Consider the following 25,000-nt stretch of genomic DNA (forward strand, 5'->3'; position numbering starts at 1 on the left):
AAATGCTTGTATTTTCCAATTAAACTGTAAGAGCGAGAACACATCAATCGTTGGTAGCTTTGTCCTGGTTCAGTAGCTTGGAAAAAGCTGTGGGGATGTCGAGAGTTTTTACGCTTTGTGGAATAGGGCCTCCGTAACAATCATTTAATTCGTCCTCTCTAGTTTCCATAAGATGGTCACGAGGTGATTGGAAATGGGCCCCTGAAAGTTTCAGCAAACAAGAACGGAACTACCGAGATTATCACCAACAATGTATCAGTTAACATTCTCACCTGGTGCCTGTCGTTTTTCATAAGTCGTCCCCGTCGAACAAAATACCAAAATCATCGTCGCTTTTGGTTGTCGTCAGCAAAATCCAAGTGACTTTTCAAGTAGTAATCTCTTCTCTGGCTTCCCTTCCTCGATGAGCAAGATCGCTTAGATCGCTTCGAGGTTTTTCTTTGATAGGCCATTTCCCTATAGGAAACTAACCGAGTATACAAAAGAGAGGGAAAAGCAAGGCATTGCCAGGGAGTACTATTTCCGACCAAGATTCTTTTTGCGCATCCTTTAAAAAAGAACAGCACAAGGAAGATGATAAGGCTTGGCACGAGATGAATCTTGGTCGGAAACTCAAAGACTGTGTACATTTTTCAGTCTTATTGCATTCGGTTATGAGATAATCTGGGTTTTTTTTTTTTTATCTGTTTTGTTTTGTTTGTAGTGTTTTTGTGGTGATCTGAAACTCCACGAATCTCGGACGATCCTCAATCTATAATTCAGCTCTTTTTATATCCTTCTGGTCACCCTGGCGATTATCGTGGATTGTGAGTGCAATCATTTCCAGTAAAACATTGTGTAATTCGCACGTTGTTAATTACCGTTAAATGGTTCTGCGACGTAAAACTATATTATTTGCTGCTGGCTCAATGAACTTTGGGGGATTTTAATGAAAACTTGAGTAGTGCGTCCAAGTTTTACACTAAGATAGACCAGTTATTTGTCCAAGATGTTTTCCACAAATAAAAACCAAGCATTTTATCAATATTAAATCAAGGGATTACGAAAAACCAACATTAAAATTTAAAAAGCATGGCAACGTTTTCTTGTTCTTCATTCCAGTCTGAACTTATCAGATTAAGTACGGTTATGCCCAGGAAAACGCAAACTGAGCTAAGATGTTTGCATTGAATTGATTTTGACATGATGTTTGGGCAATTGATATTTGCGATCACGTGAGCCAAATTGTTGACTCAGTACTAGACGGACAGACATATTATAGGGTCGTCGAGCGGAGCTTCCCAAACACCTGTTCCTTTTAGTTTCCTTATCGCACCGACGAAAGACATAATTAATGTTTCTTTAGCGCAAAAATCTCTACTTATCAGAGGAATGGGAACATGAAAATGAAAGTCTGAGATATAATTATTAACGACTAGTAAGAATAACAGCTTTCCCAAACAGTTCCCAGCCACTCTCTACAAAATTGTTTAACTGGGAAAAAGCAACCAGCTGCCTTAAGGCTCATATTAACGATGTTGTTCTTTTACCATTTCATTCGACAATTAAAAGCGGCCTTCCTTCTCGCAGTTAAGTGCGCTTTTTACAGTCACAGTGGTGAACCTTTGTGGAAGTCTACTGAAAGTTGAGTGGTATCACGAAAACCTCATCGAAATGTTTGACGCAATTTTGAACTTTGGTACATTGAACGAAACCAGCTATTATTTAAAAAGGGGAGCGCGAGGCTGCATGTCGTGGACATGAAACAAGGCGCTGAGATTCTCAAACGACTAATCATTACCAATCATTTTTAAGAAAAGCCTTCAAAGAAAATTTCTTCAAAAACCTTCAGTTGACAAAATCATTCTTCCCGATTATAATTTTCTGCTTGTATATCCTGTGCTTCTCTTATACGAAACGCGTTTTTTTTTTTTGCCATGTTAGGTTTACTATGTATGGTCACTGTTATTTCTGGATTTCAGCCACTTAATGATTTATTTATTTATTATTAAATATTTAAATATATTTTTCTTCCCTGATGTTTACAAGAATTTCTTTCCTTTTTCTCTTTCCTTTATTAAATTCTGTACGCTTCTTCTATTGGTGGACCAAGAGAAATTCAAAACTTTTGGGAGTTAAGCTAAATGGATATTTCTTTTATGGTTTTAGATCTTTTTGCTCTGTGAGATTCAAAGCAAATAAGTAAAGTGACAACTATTTTTTTACTAAAGCCCTTCGACTCTGATTGGCTATTAGCTTGCTCGAAGCTCTTGTCCAGCGTTTTGCGATACTGTGGTACCACGGTCCGGACCTTGGGCGCACGATTGAACGGTGAATACAGGTTGGATATGACATTGGTGCGAAAAGCTTTACAAAACGAAGGCGACAGTTACTCGTTAATAAGAAAGAAACTTCCCGAGCGCTGGCAGATTCTGTCGGGTAAATGCGAAAATATAATTATCCCCCTGGAATGTTTGAAAGATAGAAAATAGATCCAGACCGACCTTCCTGACCGGCTGGTGCGCACTGTGAGAGTGGGATTTTAACCAAGAGAAAATGACCGGGGACAGAGGTGAGGTCTCCCTGGTCCAGCCCTTGGGATAAGATGTCGCACGAAAGTTATTTTTAGTACAGAGATGAATGTCTTCCGAGACGTCCGCATGCAGGCCAACCTCGTCGTCCGATGTTTTGAAAGAAAATAACACTACTTATTCATCAGCCTTCACCACCGGTGACGCCGGTCATTTCGTCTTTTCACTCAAGAACCTCGACCTCTTGAGCGACGGGCTGCAAAGACTGCATGCGTGAACGTCTCGGGAAGAACAGGAACTTCCCGCTAGAACAAGGACTTCCGCTCGTCTAAAAATAACTTTCGTGGACATAAACATTAATCCCGGCCAACGCCCTGAGCCGCCGTCTCTGTCCCCTTCATTTTCTCTTGATTTTACCTTATCCAGATGGGAAGAAACCTCCATGAAAACGGACCTGGCTTTAATTCAAAACGACAGCGTTCAAACAACCACAGAAAAAACCATAAACAATAAAAAACAGTATTCGACAGGATCATTGTCGGGTCCTTAGTGGGGAAAAAAAAAAAACCATTTCTCTCCGGTTTATTTATTTATTGATTGGTTTTGGTGTTTTGTTATTTAGTTATTATTTTTGTCAATGTGTCTTTCAAGGACTTCTACTGGATCCGTTGGGGTCTACTTACTTTCTCTGCAGACAACTCCTGTATCAATCTAAATGCAAGTGCGCCATTGCTCTCCAACGCACACACCTTCAAACATTATGCACCATTTCACTTCGATTATTATTTTTAACGTTGGTTCATTCTTTTGAAAGCATTGCGGACGTCTGGATACACTCTTTACATGAAACAACTAGTACCCCGCCAAGAATGAATTTCTTATAGCGAAGGTGGGGTCCTCAGCAAATCACAAATGAGTCTTTTTTAGAATGCCCATTCCCGCGAAAATTATCTAGGCGGCTGTCATCTCCCTGAAAAAAAACAACACAGCAGAAACATTCTCGCGTGACATGACTTCTCCTGATTGGTTAAAGTGGCAGGCCCTTTGTTTGTTTTCGCGCGTAAAGTGCACCATTATTTGTGACTGTGCTGGGGAAATACCGCAAATTGCTAATGCATTATTCACTCGAAATTCACTCTAATTCATTCTTGACCCCGCAGTTAACGTGGAGGAGATTCCTTGCCCATGACTAAAAAGAAAAACCTTTTTTAATTTACCACGGACACACGATTTCGAAATTCCGATAAGAACTTAATGGGAAATTTAAAGCAACTACAATGTCAATGGCAACGAAAAACTGCTTAATTACATTTGTCAAATTTTGTCCGAGTCATCCTTCCAGGACGTACGAAAGATCGGAGAAGGAGGATGGAGGATTGCAGCCTTACTTGAAATTACGTTCTAAACCGGCGTAGCTAATTTCACATCTGAGTACGCATGCTTAACGAAACAAAGAGTCACACCCGAAGTGTACCTCAAGGTTAGGAATTGGTAGGGAAACAAGATCAACTGTTCACACAACTTCAAGCTGCAATCACGTTTACCGGGGCATTTACCGCTAAAGGAAATAACACTTCCTCCAATATTATTTCTTCGCAGCCGTTGAATAATAAAAGTTCTTCTCATTTAACAGTTTGTTGGTGATTCCAGTTCCCTGCGAAAAGCAGAAGATTAAATTAAAATTCAGGAAAACAAACAGAACCAAACATGTTCATCTAAGTATCATGCAAGTAACGAGAAATGATGCAATTTGAGATAGATGTGACTAATTTTATCTCTGCGGTATCGGATTGGCCACTAATGGTACGAAATTTAGGCGAGTTGTGTACATTGCACGAGCATGGTGCGTTTGTCAGAACACACTTGTGCTTAAGCAGCTGTCTTGCGTCGCAAATATAAATCTCTTTAAATCACCGACGACCGGTGGCTTAGTTGTAATTTCGTGCGGGAGATTGCGAGATAAAAACCCCGCGCGCACCAACATTCAGGGTCTTCAAGATAACTGAGAAGAATAGGCTGCCTTTGTAACTTCATCTGCACTTAGCCGCACACCGGTGGTTGGTTGAGCACCGGGCTGCCATGCGGGAGGCAACACTCCACGTCTTAAAACAACTGAGGAGAAAGTGCTGCCTTTGTAACGACATTTGCAAATGGTTAGGCTCTCTAGTCCTCTCTGATAAGGCAATAAACCGTAGGCCCCGTTTCACACCCTTTACTGTTCACATAACCCTAGGTGTGTTGGACGTAAAAGAACCCACACACTATTCGTAAAGAGTAGGGCATGGAGTTCCCGGTGTTATGGTCTGTTCTCTGTGCATGGTATATCATAGTTGACAGGGTAAACGCTCGGATTTATTAGCTACACGAAGCTGTACTCTAAAATCCGAGTGTAAAAAAATTATTATGAACTTATTGACTGAGTGGGAGGGACGGACGGGAAAATATTTGGCCCGAGGTCATGGTGCACGGACCGAACGCAGCGACGAAACCAATTCAACAAAAGCAAAAGGCGGGAATCGTGACGTCATTGAACGATACGACACTAATAAAGGTGACATACGGAAAATACGCCACTCAGGTCCCGGATAAAGTGGCGTATGGAATCTACGAGTGATTTAGTTCCCAGTAAAACACTCTCCTCCATATAATAAGATATGATATGATCGTTAGACCTGCACGTCTTCTCAGATAAGGACTATTTTAAACTGTACTTCCCTTCTTACAGCTCTTCCTGTCAATACTTTGGGATATTAAAGAACCCACAGACTGTTCGTAAAGATTAGGGGGTGAAATCTCCGGTGTTGGTGGTATATTGTTGTAAACTGCCATGAGACTGTATGTGATGCGTGCGGTATATAAATGCATTAGTATAATAACCGTTACCATACAAAGCACTTCAGTAAAACATTACCTAACTCCATTTCCAAATCTTGACGACGATTTTGTGAATTACTACTATCTGTGGTGGCCATTCGAGTTTGTCGTTGCTCTCTTTCTAGTTGAATCTGATTTTGTTTCAGACAGGGTATATTGAATAGCTTTTTGAGGTGATTTCTGAAGCGCTCGTTACAGAATGCGTACACGAATGGGTTGACGCAAGAGTTGAAAGTAACAATAACGATGCCAATGATGTAGGTGACGTTGCCATACTCTTGATCTTCGTAGTAGTAGTTGAGTTTGTAGATGATTAACACTGGAAACCATGTGATTGCATACACTGCGCTCACCTGTTGATAATAATGTAATGATTATGATTGTTTTGATTGGCTTTTAACGACATGAAAGGGAATCTGCCACAGCATTGCAGCTCATTTTGTGTAGTTTTATTAACGACTCAGTCGCTCCTACTCGCCATGCAACTGTACGTTAATACAAAATAGTAACAGAACGATTTTCATATGGTCTTGAAACATAAACGTCAAAACAGAACGTAAACGCGAGGCATTTTCAATGGCTAGTCTTTGAGACAAAGGCATTTGAAGTCTAGTTTCCAGACCCCTTTCCAAGAGCTCGATCACTATATTTAGCATTTTCCCTGAATTGCATTTATTTGTTGGTTAAATTTACATTTTACATCAATTGCGGTGACTAACACTTCAAAAGAGACATCCTATTGCTTTAATTTCACAGATTTCAAAATCTTGATCTTTTTCCTCGGAAAACTGTAGTAAGCCACCTTAACTGGGGTGGCCCTTAACTACCAAACTGTCGCTATGGACCCCTTCAAATAATCATTTCTTGAGTCCCTTTAACTCTACAGTTACCATTATTTGCCAAATGTGTTCTATTTAACATTTGTTAGTCTGGTTCGACTTACAACCATATTTGGTAAATCACATAACCAAAACAGAAAATGTCTAATAACTTGGCGGGTTAACTATATTTTTCACAATTTTTTAACGCAACAGTACGAGAACAGTCTAACCTAAAATATGTACCACGAATTTTTAAAAAAAGCTATTTCTCAAAAAGATTATGACGTTATGAGGCCCTCCTTTAATACAGTTTTCAAAAAATGGTTCCATTTTCTAACCAAATAGAAATTCTATGCTACAGTTTACGAAAAATTATAAAACGGTTACCATCCGGTGAAAAAACCGCCTCTTCCTTTCGTTTCCTGTGAGAGTTTGCACATTTTTTCACTGAAAAGCACGGTAGAGGATTGAGGCTAGTTGCGCATGCGTATTCCGATTGAAGTGATCCAGAACCATCCATGCAACTTTTTTGCAGGGCTCTTTGATTAAAAAGCTTCCTTAGCAACCATTGCCTTTCTGTAGATAATTGCTACCCCCCTTAAGGTCGAGCAAAAATGATTAAAGTTTCAAACAACAGAGAGAAACTTTGAAAAACTGTTAGGCTAAACAGTTCAAAAATCCCAATGGAAATTCATTCGGGATCTCATGGCCTCCAGATTCATTTAAATTTTCATTTTTGCTCATCCTTGCCTCCTTTTGTAATGTATTTGCTCTTTACTTAAATCTTCCTTCCACATTTTACGTAGTCATTTTTGCGTTCCGCTTGAATTGGTTGCTAGTTCCAGTCGCTTAATTTGGCAAATTTTCGTGACATATTCCTTAATTAATTCCTCAATTTGTCCGCGTAACCACGCGAATTTGGCAAGACTGTAGTACTACCTTGCTTTTCAACGGTCAGCAGATAAGAATTACTAAATCCTAGTTTGTTAGAGCAATAATTTGGCAAATGATTGACACGCTAGTAACGAAATTCTCGCACCTCATTTCCAAGCTAATTTTTTTTTCCTTCTTTGAGAAAAGATCCTGGGAACTTACGCTCTCGAACATTTTTGTAACTTCATATCCCATTGGGGAATTTCATTGTTTTCGTTCGTCTTAATTGACTCCAGTGATTATTTATTTTGACATGTTGTTAGTTCCACGTAAGGCTGAAAATAGATTTTGCTGTCGTAATAGATACATACCATGATCACCATTTTGGTCACGCGCTTGCGTGACTTTAGGACGGCTGCTTGCGTGACTCGTGGACCATTCTGAGGTTTAATCCAAAGTCGACGAATGACTCTTACGTAGAGCGCACACATCACAGCAATTGGAATGACACCGAACACAACAAACCAGGCGGTGCTGTAAACCTGGGGCATCCACTTCTCAGGCCAGTACTCCGTGCAGAAAGCAATTTCTTCGTTGTAGTGGACGATAAAAAAGAGAGGAAGGTTAAATATAATAGCAAACACCCAGCAGGCTACGGCGACGAATTTCACCTTTTTGATGGTGAGCTTCCCCGAGAGCCATAAGGATGCACCACGGCGAAGTAGCGCTCCACAGAAATGGCCACGAGAGAGAACACAGACGCAGAGCCGCCCAGCCAGCTGAAATTCCCTCCGGTGAAGAGCTTGCAGATGATGGACCCCGCAAGACCAAGTGGGTGATCAAACGTGTGAATGAAAATGAAACGGGGAGCAATAAACATTGTCACCATGATGTCAGCCAAGGCAAGATTAAGGATGAGATAATTCATGGGTGTTCTCATGGAACGGTTTGTTATGATGACGAGACAACAGAGCGTATTGCCTACTACGCCAACCAATACTAAAAAGGTGAATACTGTTGTTATGGAGACTTGGGCAGCTAAGGATGTCGTGTAAATCGTCATGGTGTGCTCGAGTGACGAAATACCTAGAGATGAAAAACATTTAAGAAGTCTTCATGCAATCTCAAAATCAGGACGTGCAAAATTTAAATGTACACTAAGAATTTTAATTTTCGTTTTTGCACCTGCAAGCCAATCAAATCGCGAGTATTGCTAAGTTGTGATCGCATGAGGAAAAGAAATTTTGCTTTCTTAGTCTGGCCTCAAACAAACCCTCCTTCAAATTCATTTTCTTCAATAGTACCTATAAAGATTCTTCGCTGTGTTAACAGTGTCGATTGGCGATAGCAAGGGAAAAAAGTGCAAATTTTACCTAAAGCAACGCACATCTGGGAAGGAACGGAATTGACGTGAAAAAACTGTTGAAGACCGCTGTTTTAAGTTTAGAGTTCGTTCTAAATGGAGAGATTTAGCACGACAAACATCAAGGTTGAAATATGCAGAAGTCAGTTTGCATTGCCTCTTTGCCAATATCAAAGAAAATTGTTTTTTTCCTACTGGCTACATATATTGAGCAAATTTTAAACTGGGGAGAGAGCTTTCATCGTCTTATGACAAACAGAAGCACACTCATCAGGGGCCCGTTTGCCGAAAGACGAATAAAACGTCTTCGTTTAACAATAAGACAGGAATCATGGCACCCAAAATTGACCAGGAAAAATTCGTTGCCGCGGCTTTCAAGAAACGCACTGTAAGAAAAACAATGATAAAGAAAACAAAACAAACTATCGGCTTTGTAAAAAGGCTTTGTACAAAAGAAATGTACATTACGCTTTTCACGTCAATTGCGCTGATATTCACGTCAATGGCCATTACATATAATTGATCGAACCATACGAACCTCTGACGGCCTAATGAAGTTTTCGAGAAGGCAAACTAGCAGGTTTCAAATACGTTATCAGGATTTTTTTTCTGTGAATTTGTTTATCCTGTACTAAGGAGAGTTCATCGTTTCAGTTAATAGAGAGATTGAGCCGTATTGATGTAACTGTGCAGGAAACTGACACAAAAGCATGAAAATGTTCTTAGTCTATCCAATCGATTCTTTAAGGAAATGATCGATTTCTGGGGCTAACAGGGAGGAAAGTAACTAAACTAAAATAAAATAAAAACGCTTTTTTCATATTTTGACAAAACGCAAATTTTCAGTCCGGCGTGTACTCAGATCTCATGAATCAGATCTCATGATCTTTAAGTCCAGAATTTAAATGTATTTTTTATTTTATTTTATTTTATTTTATTTTATTTTATTTTATTTTATTTTATTTTATTTTATTTTATTTTATTTTATTTTATTTTATTTTATTTTATTTTATTTTATTTTATTTTATTTTATTTTATTTTATTTTATTTTATTTTATCTTATTTTAATTTTCAATTTTTCATCAATAAACTGAGAAGGTAGAGAACTTTAACAACCGTCAGGAGAACATTCACTGTGAAAAACTGAAACCTGGGCACTTCAGCAACGGAACCGTATTTAATTCAAAGTAATCGATGTTACTGAAAGCAGGTAGAAGGATAACATGCTTCAAAGCTTGACAGTAAAAGACGATTGTATTAGTTCTGGGGCTAGCGCTTCCACACCATCCTTAAAAGTTTCTAGACTGAAGAGATAGCTAATGACGTCAGGGGTTGATGAGGTTGAAGGAAATTTTCGTATATTCAAGACGTAAACTTCGTAATTGTGCAATAAATTATTAAAGGTAACCAGCCCTTGATTTCAGAATCAGTTGATGTTGACAGTAATGCCATCAGTGGATACCATTGTATTGTTTCTAATTAAGACGACTTGACAACCAAAGCGGTAATGAACTTTTTATTTTAATATTTTACCAATATCGCTTCTAAGGCCGTATAATTTTCGATTTTACAGGCATTGAAATGTAATGTGAGCGAAATAAAATAGTTGTTTAGGATGAATATATCTTTATACGAAATGTTATCAGCGCCGTGATGAGCTGACTTTTGTGCATTTAGATGTTACTCATGATTTTTTTTTTTTTTTTTTTTTTTACCATTTAGCTGTTTTCTCTTGTGAACAATTGACGGAAGCATTAAAGGAAGCCTCTTAGAGCTCAAAGTCCAAAAGCCAGAAAATACGTGTGTGATCTTTACGTAAGGCAGAAAAAGCGAGTCATAAGAGAAAGTAGAAAATCCACAAAATCACCTTTGAAACATAAAGTTAGCATTAAAAAATGAAATAGAAAAGAAATCAGAAAAATAGTAGTTAAGTTTCCGTCGTGATTGTTAGTGGATTCTTCACTATTGCATTCTGAAATCAGTCGCTGTCTTTCCAAAGATCGGAAGAAATGGCAAGACATTTACAATTCAAACAAATCCTACAAGTAAATCCTCAAAGATAGTTGCCTCAGTCATGGCAGTCGGAAAATCATAGGCATTCACTGAATCAAGTTACAATAAAAGAGAGAGTTTTTCGGCTTTGATAATAAAGATCAATGTGATCTTTGTGAGAAAAAAGCACCTGTGTAAGGTTGGGCCAATTGACAACAATGATTGTTTCAAGGTTAATTCGCCTTTAGCTGCCAAATGGAAAAAGGAAGCGAACAAGAAAAGCAATTTTTAAGGGCTTTCATGGGTCAGTTCTGGAAATTCTTCGATAAAGTCTTCCTTGCATATTAAAACATTGCTGTTTGACAATTACAAGAGTAAAAAAGAAACCTTTTGACAACCCACCCCTACTTCAATTTTTTTCCAAACAGTCTGTATTCAAAACCACATTAAAGGCAAAAACGCTAAAAGCTGAAATTTCATTCAGTTCACTCAAAAGTTGTTAGATAAATTTCAACTCATTCATTGCTCTGTGCAATTCACCTTTATCGTGTGACGACAAGAAACCATGAATCTTAACTTTCTCACATAAGTGTATTCGCAGTATAAAAAAAATGGTAATCGAAAGAAATATTATTGTTTTCAAGGTGGAAAAAATGGAGTAACTAAGAAGTAGAAAAATGGCATTTTATCGCCCAAAACCGATGGTAGCTCCAGATAACAATATAAGAAGTGTCAAAAGAGGAAATTTGTTCACGTTACAGCATTACACGGAAAAGTTAAGGCGACTTTGGGCAGTTTAGAAAATCAGTGTTCCAGATCACAATCGACGACCATTCGACCGACATCACAAAAAGCAAAAACAAAAATTGTGCGGAAAAGCTCAGAGATTTCCAGTTTCCTATGTAAACGTTACCTTGTATTTTGTGCAGGGCTCTTTCAGGGATCCTTGGAACACTGCTATCGCTGAAAAATTAACTAAAAGCAAATATAATGGAGTCAAATGCGTGTTTTAAATGTCTTTTTTTTAAGTACGACGATAACAATAATTTTTACCAGTCTTGTTGAGCTCGCCGTATAATGTCCGTAAGTAAAATTGCTAAACGATGATTTTCTTCAAAACCTTGCAATAAACATACAAACACATTATATCGTCTATATGTATCAACCAAAGAAAACTTACCTTGGCACACGTTGAATATTTTTCAGCGCCTTAGGATAGATCCCATGTTAGTGACTGACGAAAAAAAAAAAGATTTATCTTGTTTGACCTCAAGGAAAGAAAATCAGTTTCAGTTCTTGTAAAATAAAGCAATATCTGTTAGCGATATACTGATAGGAGTGGTGATACCGAGTCCACCTTTAACCTTTACTTACTTTTGTTCTCTTCTGGCAAGTCAGCCAGTTTCTCTCTTTATTTGATGAGTCATATATTCCATTATAGTGTTATTTTTTGCGTTTGACAGACGACACGAGCTCAATATTGTCCCTACATTTAGGACTTACACAATAAGGAGGTAAGTAAATTATTAATTAAGCTCTAAATGATAATTGAACTCTGAGAGTCTATGCATAAATTTAATTTTGATTTATTATAAAAGAACAGGCGAATGCGGACTCGGTCAAAACTGACGGCGGAGGGATTGGTTTCTCACTATGCAATAAATTCAAATAAAGCCCTTTTCCTATCCCAAACTAAGATGATCCCGGGTGTGTTGATGGTTGGTAGAAAATGTGAAGTGCGATGCCACTAAAACCCCACTAAAAATGATAATTACGTTTATTTCAGTAAAATTTTAAATCCGATTTAATTATGATCACCGCGATTTTCGGTGAGTTTTTGAAAGACAATGACGAAATTAAAAAGTCGGTAGCTAGCTTAACAAGCAAGCAAGGCCCGCCAGAGCGACCAATAAAACTTTAACATATTCACAGAGAATTTGCCATGTGAATGTGCTCTGTGCGCGTTATAATAATGAGCAGTAAAAAGAATTATTTCGAATCAACTTGACATTACATAGTTGAAAAACCCCAACCGGTACAGCCTGGAGGCCGTGTATACTAACAAAAGAACTTCCTTTTATTCAAAACTTGCAATTGGTTAATCAACGTAGCGGTTTCCTGAAAAACATCCCGCCAACCAAATTAAAGGCAGTGCTTGATGTTTCACGGCGGTAAGATACAAGTTATTTCGCTAACCACTGGCTAGCAGTGCAGGTGGATTTTAGCGGACGTGCGCTCAGTATATTGCCAAATGCCTTTCTGTCATCTTGAATTCTTTAAGCAACGAACCGTTGGGAAAAGAGACAAATTGAAGTCGAAGGGGTAGGGGATAAGCGAGTGTGGCTGTAAAATCCAATATTGGGGCTCCTTAACTTGCTTTACCAAAGGACAGCAGGCTTGGTGACTGATGAACAGTTGATTAACAGTGGGAAGCCAATGCTGGATTTGAATATGAGGCAACCGGAACTCAAATACAGTCATATTGGTCTGAGTGAGAGAAATCGAAGCCGCAGCGGCCGCATCCTTCAAAGCTGCACCACACTCGTCATCAGGTTGAGGTTGCTCGGCCTCTGAGACCATATCCCTCTTTCTATTCCAGTGACATCAGTGGCGGTAATTCTTCTTGGGCCGGTTCCTGAAGGGTGTAATAACTCCATATTCCAGGGATTAATGTGCCTTATTCCAGGAATATCTTTATTCCCGGAATAAATTCTGTTCTGTCAGAATAGAAGATTTATCCCTGGAATAACTGTTATACTTGGTATAATTTATTCCTTCTTCCAGGAACCGGACCCTGGTATACAACCCGTGTCTTCGTTTTGAAGCATGTGTAGGTTTCCATACAAGAACATTCATTACCAGTTCATCTCTACTTCTCTAGCTGAGTGGGCAGCAAATCTTTGCCTCCGGTCTCATGTAATATGACACTTTTTGGAGGGATACTTCCCTCGTGGAACCACACTGCCTCCAACTTAATACGATAAAATGCAAAGTCGTATCCATTTTGAAATATACATTTTAAAGTTCGAGATATCAATATAGGGAGAATTATGGATGTTGGGAAGGTGCTAAAGCTCATTGTAAGAACGAAGGTAGTAAAGCGTATGAATGAACAGAGGATGTGAGGGCAGGGCTGGCGTAGTGGTGACATCACTTCGATTCCTAGACTCGGCGTCATATGTGGGTTGAGTTTGTTGGTTCTCTACTCTGCTCCGACAGGTTTTTCTCCGGGTACTCCGGTTTTCCCCGGCCCTCTTCATAAAAACTAAGTTTTGATTAGATTTAAGTTAGAGCGGTTATCAATTGAGTGTTTGGTTTTGCATTACTTCACTCAATGATTGGTTCAAAGTTCTTGCGCCAGTTTTTCAACCAATCAGAAGTGAAACCAAAATCAACGGGCGTGCACATTTTCCCGCTCTTTGTGTCAGCTACGTGTAATTACTTCGAGATTTGATTGGTTTACTGGATTGTCTCCGTCCTTTTTGATTGGCCAAAGTAATTACTTTGAAACTCGCTCTAAATTGATTTGATTTCTATGTATAGTGTACCCAATTAGCACGCCAGCGCTAGAAGACTTGATGCGCAAATAAAGCCGTTATTATTAGTAGTGTTTACCAACACATTATTTGCAACAATTTGTCCAAAGACATTCCACTCTGGACACACAGCGCATTGGGTTAAATACGAGCTAGTGGCATGGAAATTGATAGATATCACAAATACATGCACAGTCAAAAAACACCAGTACATGTTTGGCTTCTGGCTCGTAAGCAGACTTTACTTGCTTTTACATGTTTTCAAAAGTGGATTTGTTGTATGCACTAATTCTCCAATTCTGGGAGGCTCTCCGGATAGAAAGGTAAAAGACCCCAATTGTGAGAATCCCTTTGGACTACTTGAAGTAATGTGTCCGGAAACAAAGTTTCAAGTGAGTCCCTAGATGCCTGCTCAGACCCTACGTTTTTTTGTGAGTGAGTTGGGAACATGTGTATATAAGCTGAAAAGAAACCATGCTTACTATGCCCAAGTTCAGGGCCAAATGGGCTGTACTGGCGCACAATGGTGCAATTTTGTTATTTGCACTAAAAAAGGAATGTCAATTGAAAGAATTGCCTTCGACAGAGGTTACTGGGTTGAGCTTCAGGCGAAGCTTTAGCAATATTATTTCACAAATTTCATTAAGTATGCTGCAGCCAAATTTGCACCATCATGTACAGAAGCTGTCAGTGGTGGTTTGTCATTCTACAACAGCGTCATAATCAAACATTTAGGGCATAAGATCTCACGGTGATTTGATAAATATCCTAAGGGGTAAAATCTAATAGATTTGAAGCTCACAAAGACAGTGTAAAATTGCAAGTCTGTATAAGAATCGCAAACCACTCGTTAGTATTCATTTTTACAGGGCTGGTCAAAAGGCATACTGGAGTGGGTCATTACTTCTTGATCCTTCAAAAAGGGGTGGGTTGTGTAATTTTTTAATATACATAATGGGTCATCTTCTTTTCCCATGTAGTTGGGGAGGTCATCTAATTTCTGACCTGCATTTTGGGGTCAGTCAGTTTGTTTTTGACAACCTTGGACTGCTTCGCAAGTGTTCCCTCGTCACTGAACGAATAGCTCCTATGAGATAGATTCGCATTCTAGCCCTGGCCAAGCGCTAAAATTTCCTATTCGCTTATAATCAGTCTGTCCTTCGTGTCTCGAAACAAATAACTAAAAAAAGTGCGTTGGAAATGGCTCCGTTCGAGCTTTTTATTGTCAGATCCTCGACTCAGTTTGATAACGAAAGTTGTTCCTAGTCCCTGTTTGAACTCCCAGAGAATACAAGAACTGAAATCAGAAAACTTATTGTGGCCATAAATCCTTAAATCCTTTAAATATTCGGCAAATTGTATTTTATCCTTCTTTATTCCCAAAAAAAAACCACATTCCACCCCTTCGTACATCCATACTATAATCTCCTTACCAGTGCTAAACTCTAGCAATAAAAATTCGAAACAAGCTTTATTATTTGATAATGACTGCCTCTCAGGACGGCGGGGACTCAACGAATGTGATGAAAAGCGGTTAAGACTAGAAACCAATCAGATACACAAACTTACTAAGTATAAAGTGAACTAATCGCAAAACTGAAACTCCACGAAAAACGACACTTACATTTATTAGGAACTGGTAAAATGAATTGGCTGCTCTGAGCGAAGAAAGTTACGAAACACGCGCGGACTGCACGAAGCGGAACTTCTAGTATAGATCTGCTCTCAAAGCAAAAACGACTGAGAAAACAAGGACTGGAAATGACTAAATTAAGCCCTAAATACCGATAAAGAGAACGAATAAACTAGTTACTAAATTCCAGACTAACACATTCCGTGCGCTAAAAAACTAACAACTACATTCCTAGGGGGGGAAAATACAACGGCGCTAACGAATAGGCGTTTGGATCTAACACATATATAGTCTCCTTCGCAGCCGCTCGGGCCGGAGTCACGCAACGCTCCCCTTCCCCACGCGGCTGCTTCAAACCGACATACATTCCTTTCTCTTTGTTTTGCGCTTTTGTTTGCTCGGACCAATGAACCTCGTTTATTTGTCATTGTATACGCTGCACCAATCACAGGAGAGGTTGTGTTTTCTTTCGCGGGAAAACCCCTTGCGGCATGCAACGTGTGGAAGGGGAGCGTTGCGTGACTCCGGCCCGAGCGGAGCACATATATTAATCTAACTGGAAGTTCCCCCACCCCTCCCTTCCCCACTCACATACTGGATTCAAAGCGCAATATTTCGGAATATGTCATATTCTTTTTCTCCTCAAAGCGCATCACGCAAGTCAACAAAACGCATTGAGGTTGTTTACAGAACATATCATCTTTCTAAAAGAAAACGCGCGTATCGCACGCGATAAATCACAGGAGAAATATTACATTGTTTCAATCAAGTCTGTGTTTTGCCTTTCATAATAACAAGCAATCGTACATTCATTCTTAGGATTTAGAGACATTTTCAAAAATCGACCTGTTTACAAAATAAGGGCCATTTTATGAATGAGGTCAGGTATCACAAGTAATATTAGAGTTACCCCTGTAGGGGGGTCAAAGATAGCACGCGAGGTTAAAGATGCCCCGGCCCTAATTAGATGCAAGCTTATTTCAATAACCGGCACGAGGTGTCCCATTGCTCCTCTTCTCAACTTCAACGTCACTCGTGTCCCAGAATACAGGCAATTAAAGTCACAAACTTTCCCCTAAATAATACTCCTCAAGGGTGAAGCATAAACAGTTGCATATACCCTAGGCCGAAAATAACGATATAACCTTTACCATTACCTCATGGTCTGAAATAGGTAGCAAAGGTTTAGAATTGAAGGGACACTCCGTGTTGGGTGTCAGAATTGAGTGTGCACGTAATTTGGTGAATTTCTGATCATACGTGCTGGCACTAGGGTTACCTTCCTTATTCAAGTGCGCAGCGCACAATTACAATTAAAGACCCTATCCGAGTCGTTGAAGTTAACTGGAACGAGGTTACGATAAGGATTCAGACGTGAGAAAGATCATCTGCTACCGTGAAAGTTTTCCCTAGTCGTGGCATGTATAGCCGAGGAATCTTTGTTTACATTTTTGCTTCCTTAGCACAAGGTTATCGTTTTCTAATCAGTCAGCCAAGAATAAATTACAGAATATTGAAAGTGCATTGCAAATGAGCTACTGTACTGTATATCTGAAACTTCAACCCGACATACCAGATGATCTCAAAGAAATGATTTTTTCCATGCTCATTTTATTGCAACCGCAAGATTACGAATATCACCTATTTTAGTTATTACTGATTTGGTACAAACTTATAAGTGATAAACAAAGCCCGTGGATCAGGATATGCTGTGTTGTTCATTGAAACCATAATTGTCTCGCCATTGTCACCGCAACCAAGGAACAGAGTGTCATATTCTACGTTTTTCAGAAATGTGTAGCTCCAGTAATAGTTGGGCATAAATCGCATTGAAACTTGTAGTTGAGACTTGCTTTTAACTTCCTAACAGTAGAAAGTAAAATAAAAGTCAGTGAGGGATCGTTTGATTCTTCGTATATGTATCTAGGAATATTAAAATAGGGCAGGATGAAAGAAAAGGAAACGGAAGACTGCTATCTCAAGGAAGACACTTATCTATCTTTATTTATATAATAACCCAAGTTATTGTCGCATTTTTATTGGCCTATGATCTATTAGAGGACAGACGCACGATTGACGTCACCATCAGCTTTTATGCGAATAAAGTTTAATTCTTTTTTACATAAAACAAATAGATTCCATGTTGCCTTGCGTCTGTTCAGTAACAGATCACAGAAGACGTCAAAAGGTAGTAAGAACATCAGTGACACACTCGGCTATCGCCTCGTGTGCCACCTTTCTTGTTCTTACCACATTTTGATGTCATCTGTGATCTATTACTGAACAGACGCACGGCAACATAGACCGAATGCATAAATGGCGGCCAAAAATGTATTCTTTTGTTTATGTGCTAATTAGACTCACTAGCCTCGCTCTCAAGCAACATTTCTTTTTTATTTGGTACATGCAAACGAGGCTAGTGAGTCTAATTAGCACATAAACAAAAGAATGCTTTTTTGGTCGCCATTTATGCATTCGGTCTATGGAATCTATTTGTTGTTAAACTCTTCAATTAGGAGACTTAGCACGACAGTAGACACGTTGGGTCTTGAATGGTAACTTTGCACGTCGGGCAAACGAGGACTTAAATCATGCCACGAGAAATGATCGCTGAAATTACGACCGGGATTTTAATTTCCTGGGGGACTGGAACCTAACAAAATTGATCCTGTGGGGTCCCTAAAGAATAAGGATTTTGTCAACCCATAAGGCAATTGGAGGTTTGACATTGCTTCCCGCCAATACTCGAAATTCGTAGCTTTCGTTTGATACCAAACTTGGCTAGTAATATCAATTTTTTCCCTAAAAATCTCTGTCTTGAAAACGGTCTAGAACACAGGAGTTTCACAACATTCGTTTAGCACGAAATGAAGGACGGAGATGGTTTCAAATAACTTTTTTGGTTCAAATATTTACTTGGTTCTGTTAACCCTCGGTGTGGCAGGAGCTTTCAGGTAAGAATCTGATGTTTTTTATTTTGATGGCAATGGCTTATTATTTGAGATATTTCAAGTTTACTGGCAGCAATTTCGCGCGTGTTAAGTAACACTTGTCACTTCTTGGTTTGCGTAGGATGCCCCTGGCCCCAAAGAAAAAGTTTGCTCGTTTCAATGTCGGCCATTTTATGAAAGAACGTAAACAAGCCCAAGAGGAATTGGCATCAACTAACCACCTCATAGAAGGGGAAAGGAAAAAGTTAGAAGCCGCTCAGTTACAACTTAGAAGATTGCAAAACAAGGTATGGCACAGAGACCGGTTTAGATTGTTTTATATTTGTTCATTTTTATTTTCATTTGTAACATAAGCTTATGACTAGCAGTCATGCAGTCAGTATTTATGTATTGTTGTAAATGTAAGATTTTTTCTTAATTTACATAAATATAAGTTGACTTAATATGTAATGTAATATTAATAATAACAATAATAATAGCAGTAGTAATAGTAGTAGTAATGGATCACGTGTAGTAAAGGCCTCTGCAGTCGAGTGTAGATTTATACCCTCAATCAACATCTTGATCAATACTCGATCGACATCCCAATTGATTCTCGGTTGACACTTGATCATCAGTCGGTCCTTAGTCAGCTGAGTTTCGGCTGACTAATATTAATCAACCAAGTGTCAACCGAGGTGTTGATGGAGTGTTGATCAAGTATCGATCGAGGGTTTTGATCGGCAGTAGGATGCCTTTGGTATACATGATCAATAGTAATAATAATTATTATTATTATACATTGCAGTCACCATCTGTCTTCTCATTGGCTAAAAGCCTACAGTTAATTCTTCGAAACAGCGAAACCTACAGATTATTCACTAATCTGTACCTACAGAATGAATAATCTGTAGGTTTCGCTCACAGTGCATGATTTCCAAGAGCAATGTCAAGTTCACTGACAGCGAAATAAGAATTGCTTCCCAATTCGCTTCATCGACCCAGCAATAAATTGAGAAATACTTGAAGATAAAGATTCAATGAAACTTTCTTACTTACCTTGACCTTGATTACTCCAGATATCACAAAAACCTCATCCAATAATTGTTTATAATTATAATAACAACAACAACAACAGTAATAATAAAAATGGTTTGTGTACATTAACTAGTTAACCGAATTTAAATATAATCATGGTGTTCTATATTTATATATAGATGGATGAAACAGTGGCTCATGTGACTACCCTGAAAGAGGGTCTTCAAAACAACACAGGACAATCAAATGGGGCATTTGTTTCTGATTTGTCCCTAGGAAGAAGAAGGAAGTCACCAACAAATATGGAAAGTGGAGAGATGTCAATCAGAACAAAGAGAAGGCGTGTACAAGAAACTTTCCAGGAAGCCATCGAAATAAATGGTGGTACAAAGGAGAATCATCACCCTGCATTGGATGGCATGGTTGAGACACTGGACACCAAGTTCTCCAGAAAAGTTGTAGCCTCAGCTATTTGTAAGAAACCCGCTTTAGCTAAGACTGTAGCCTCTAACTTTCATAGTGACCAGTGTGCTGCATATGAAAAAACGAATGAAAACATGCTGAGAAGCGTTGATGTGTATTATGCGAAGGGTGTAATGGGGAAGAGAAAATATATCAAGGTGCGTCAGTCAACTTCATTCAAAAAAGTGGTTTCGAAGTTTAAGAAAAGTACACGAATCAAGGTTGCCAACTGTAAAATACCTCTCCTTGTGCCCTATTATAAGCTTGTGCAATTTCTGGAAGGGGTAGACATAGGCAATTTGTACTCTGTGGAGGAAGAATTGTGCGAAGATAGCCAAAACAAGGTTAATGTTTTTTTTCGAGACCTTAAGGAATTTCTTCCAAGGTTAGCAGAATTCTATTTGAAAGTTTATAAGCCTGAAGAATTCAACTGGTTTGGAAACCCTTTTACCTTTAAGGTTGCCATAGGTGGAGACGGGGCTCCCTTTGGCAAGTATGATCAATCATGTGCTTGGCTGGTTAGCTTTTTAAATGTGGGAAAGAGGTTTCTGAGCAACGAAGACAATTTTTTGATATTTGGAGCCAACTGCTCTGAGAGCTGTGAAGCAGTTAAAAAGTATGTGGCCAAACTTGTCAGTGACATCAAATACTTGGAGGGTAGAGTTTTCAAGATAAATGGGAGAGACATTAAATTTGAAGTGTCTGAACTGCCAAATGATATGAAAATGCTCTGCTTTTTAGGTGGGGAACTAAGTAATAGTGCAAAGTACTTTTCCTCATTTGCAAATGTTTCCTATGACAACATGAATTTACTGAAGTTCACATTTGGCCTGTCAGAGGGCAATGAGTGGAGACCATGGGATTATGAAACACGAGTAAAGGTTGTCAAGCAGGTTGAAAAACTGAAAGAAACATTAAGCAAATCAAAGTTAACTGAAAGCACAAAGAGAAGCAAAATAACCTCTTTTATTGCTGAGAAGAAGTCAAGACAGGAATTTAGCCCAAGAATTGGCAAATTGATCAACAAAGCACATGTTGAACCTTTACACTTGAAAAACAATGCATGTGCTCTTATGTTTAAACATGTTTTATTGTTTTCAATACAAAGGTCTGAACTAAGCCAAAGCATTAATGAATTTTCTAAGGTTAGTAACCTTTCTCCATTTGCCAGGCTAATTTCTAGCCTAAAATGTCAGTGCAACATGTCCCGTCTAGCTAAGAAAATCATGCGGTGGTTTGATGAAAGCAAGGGAAATGCAAAATCCTTTGACTACAGGTTTACTGGGCAAGAATCACGCAGGTTTCTCCATAACTTTATGTATATGATATCAGCAATTGAAGGAGAAAATGATTCAAGACAAGTCAGTATGAAACTGCACAATCTTGTCTCTACGAAATGCCATTTCCCTGTACAGCAGGTTCAGTATTGATGAAGCACAAATAAATGAACTTGACAGAGAATGTAGCAACTTTTTCATTTGCTGTGCATTATATCTTGAGGTAAACCCAACAGTATGGACAATTGGTAATGTAGTACCTGTTCACACAAGAGATATTTTCCAGAAGTATGGGAAGGGTTTGCTCATAAATTCCATGGAGGGAAGGGAAGCAAAGCATCTGGCAATCTCAAGATATGCGACAAATTCCACCAACATCACTCGCTGGAAGTCAGTATTTCGTCACGAGTTTGTCTCGCTCATCTGGTTACGAGAAAGGGGATGTAACCTTTCAAACAGTAAAAAGTGCACAGAAACGTATATTCCTAAACGTGTTTCAGATTCTGCTTATTGTTATTGTGGGCTAATGCTCACAGATGGGAAAGAGTGTAAATACTGTAAACATCAATACAGGATGCAAATTGTCAACAGTATTCAGCAAAAGAAGATCACTTTCAAGGTTTAAATGGTTTATAACCATATATTCAACATGTTATGGTGATACAAACGTGAGGGCTAATGCTCATCAAACTAAAACATATTCATACTCTCACATGGAAGGTCACTCAAGGGAGTCAAGGGTAGAATTTAAGACTTTCTAGAAAAAAATCCAAGAAGGTGGGGCTGCAAACCCCCAAAAGAAAAACACTTCCATGGCATGGAGAGTATGGATATAGAAATGGAAGATCATACAATACAGTTTACAAGTTGTCAACATTTTTTCAACTAAACAAGCTCATGCTTAAGGTTACATGCAAATATTTATGGTTTGCTGTTTTCTTGTAACTTTGAACACTTTGATACTTATTTGTCTTCGTACTTATTTGTCTTCGTACTTATTTGTACAATACAGAATACAAATAATTTGTAAACAGTTTTCAACACAATCTCATGTTTAAGAAGATTTAAATGTTCATATAATAATTGGGATGTTTAACATATTTATTATATTTTTAAAATACAGAATACAAATTGTAGACAGTTTTCAACAAGATTAAGGCCTGGATTAAACGTTGCATTTTACATGCGCCGAATTAAATTGCCAAGTTAAATGCATGTAAAATTCGACATCTAAGTCAATTAAATGCGGCATATTTCAATTCGATGCGAGTGAGTCGAATATTCGACTGATCCAGTCGAATATTTGACTGAAGTTCGGTAGTTGATTTAAATGCCACATTTTACAAGTGCCGAATCCATTGGAATTATATAAATAATTTATGTTTGCTCGAATGGGAATTTAAAACATGTCGCTCGCGCTCAGCTATTTTATTCGGCAAAACAATGCGACGTTTAAGTCAAATCAGCCGAACGTGTTATTTGAGTCAACTAAAATTGGTATTTAATTCGGTGCATGTAAAGTGCGACGTTTAAACCAGGCCTTAAATTTATATAGAATTATTAAGATGTTTCTCTTATTTATTATATTTATACAACACAGAATACAAATAATTATTGTAAACAGTTTTCAGCACAAACTCATGTTCAAGATTTAAATGTTTATGGTTCCCTGTTTACTTGTAACTTTGAACAAAGGAATAAAAAGTGCTGTGTTATGAAAATATAACTGTCTATCACATGGTAATCAGACAGGGTTCGTACGGGTCCTGGAAAACCTGGAAAGTCCTGGAATTTTATTATGGCATTTTCCAGGACTGGAAATTCCTGGAAAAAGGCCACTGGTCCTGGAAAGTTCTGGAAATCTTTTAAACTCAGCTAAAAATGTGAAGTGTAGGGAAGACGGTAAGGTGAATAAATATTGAGATCTTGGGGGTGTAACGGTTAATGTGAATTTTTGAGCCCTTGAAAAATCAATTTGACTCCTAGAAAAGTCCTGGAAATTTGTTTGTGAAAAAGGATACGAACCCTAATCAGACTACAGTACCTATTTAAGTATGTAGTGGGAATCCACTGGCATTCCAGACTCCAAAATTAAATTCCATTGTAAATTTTCCTTGCTTGTACTTATAGATCAGTACAAAGTTCTTCTCCATGTTTACAATCAACTTTGCCTTGCCACTTCTACTTCCCTTAAGAGTATGAGTAAAATATTTCTGCACTCTTACTTCCCTGTACCCAGTAAGAATGGAAAACAACATAACAACACTCTTTCTTGATGTCAGTGAGATCACTGCGCCTTTTCCATTCCCTGCGATATAGCAATTTGGTTCCTTGAACTGATCCAAACCACTGGATTTGATAGCAGACTGGAGAGCTATGAACACATCAACAGGAATGTCTCTCTTACACTCTCCAAAATAAGGATTTCTAATTTTCGCTCGTCCACCAATTTTCCGATAAAGCATTTCCAACCACAATCGGCTTTCACTGCAGAGAATTGATCCACAATTTATCGTTGTTTCAAGGACCCTTTTCATTGCATTACCATAAGGTGTTGAACATAGGGTAAAGCATGCCAAACCGAATCGAAGTGTAGATATTTTGAAAGTGTGTTCATCAAATTCTGGTTGTATTTCGGCAGCAAATTCAGCCAGTTCCTCTAATTTCTGCTTCATTACTTCTTCAAAGCCATCCGATTCTTCGTATTCCCCGTCTTCGTCCAAATTATCGTCAGTTGTGTCTTCAAATACAAGCTTAAGAGCCTCTTCCACAGTAAAATACTTAGCCGCCATTTTGTATTTTCAAAACTCACGCGACAATTTTTTCACTTCTCCGCTGACCGCAACTTTGAATCTCGTGGCACTATTGACATCCTCGTTTGCCCGACGTGTTGTATGACGTTATTTTGGTCTTTAAGCCGGAGTAGCAACAAACCTTGTCTGACTCTCAACCTCTGCAAACCTGGGTCAACCGTACTTCAGTAAATTACTGATGAGCCGCTTTACTGACAATAATTTATTTTAATTGCATAAGCAGGGATGACACAATGGTGAGAGCACTTGACTCCACCAAATAAATGTGGCCTGGGTTCGATTCCCAGACTTGGTGTCAAATGTGGGTTGAATTTGTTGGTTCCCTACTCTCATCTGACAGGTTTTTCGCCGGGTATTCCGGTTTCAGTCCCCTCTCCTCAAAAACTAACCTACGATTTAATATGAGTTGATTTGAGTGGGCTGTACGGTGTCCCAAAATTAGTGCTCCGGCTAAATACAGTTGACACTTAACTAAAATTTATTATTATTATTATCATTATCATTATCATTATCATTATCATTATCATTATTATTATTATTATTATTATTATTATTATTATTATTATTATTTCATCGACGACTAAGTCTGTTGCTACCTCTGATGCTGTTACTACTACTGTTACTCCTGCCGTTATACTACTGTTGCTTCATGCTTCATGCTTCATGCTTCACTGAACTGATACTGCTACTGCTAATACTGCTAATGCTACTCGACTACTGCTGTGGTTACTGCTAGTTTTACTGCTGCATGCAACCGCCGCTGCTTTACCACTGGTATAATGCCGCGACTACTACTGCTGAGTGCAACTTTTGCATTAGCAAACTGATTCTTGTTACTGCTATATTTTCACCGCGGAAACGCTGATTCCATCTATGCT

The 25,000-nt window shown here is 38.6% G+C and overlaps 2 protein-coding genes and 1 pseudogene across 3 annotated transcripts in view; 1 reads left to right on the top strand and 2 right to left on the bottom strand.

Annotated features, from left to right (window-relative positions):
• Positions 1 to 4,132: 4,132 nt before the first annotated feature.
• Positions 4,133 to 11,789, bottom strand: LOC137971806 (neuropeptide FF receptor 1-like; annotated as a pseudogene).
• A 3,632-nt stretch (positions 11,790 to 15,421) lies between these two features.
• LOC137970842 (uncharacterized) overlaps positions 15,422 to 25,000 on the bottom strand; it is a 16,500-nt gene continuing 6,921 nt past the window's right edge. The window contains exon 5 of one of the 2 annotated variants that reach the window (XM_068817458.1): positions 15,422 to 17,465. In XM_068817458.1, coding sequence (XP_068673559.1) covers positions 17,256 to 17,465 — 210 coding nt within the window. In that variant the 3' untranslated portion in view covers positions 15,422 to 17,255. Of the gene's footprint in view, positions 17,466 to 22,684; positions 24,271 to 25,000 lie in introns of those variants that run through there. The other variant, XM_068817459.1, reaches the window with a different exon arrangement.
• LOC137970841 (uncharacterized) lies at positions 18,327 to 21,809 on the top strand. Its single transcript, XM_068817457.1, has 3 exons — positions 18,327 to 18,556; positions 18,675 to 18,840; positions 19,750 to 21,809. Exons 1-3 carry the CDS (start codon positions 18,483 to 18,485, stop codon positions 21,460 to 21,462), a joined length of 1,953 nt encoding a protein of 650 aa, XP_068673558.1. The 5' UTR covers positions 18,327 to 18,482; the 3' UTR covers positions 21,463 to 21,809.

This window comes from Montipora foliosa, chromosome 9, assembly GCF_036669935.1.
Source record: "Montipora foliosa isolate CH-2021 chromosome 9, ASM3666993v2, whole genome shotgun sequence".
NCBI lineage: Eukaryota > Metazoa > Cnidaria > Anthozoa > Scleractinia > Acroporidae > Montipora > Montipora foliosa.

Coding starts and splice junctions, on each gene's coding strand:
- LOC137970841 (XM_068817457.1), top strand. CDS start 18,483: ATGGTTTCAAATAACTTTTTTGGTTCAAATATTTACTTGGTTCTGTTA. Junction 18,557..18,674: donor GGTGTGGCAGGAGCTTTCAG/GTAAGAATCTGA, acceptor TGGTTTGCGTAG/GATGCCCCTGGCCCCAAAGA. Junction 18,841..19,749: donor TTAGAAGATTGCAAAACAAG/GTATGGCACAGA, acceptor ATTTATATATAG/ATGGATGAAACAGTGGCTCA.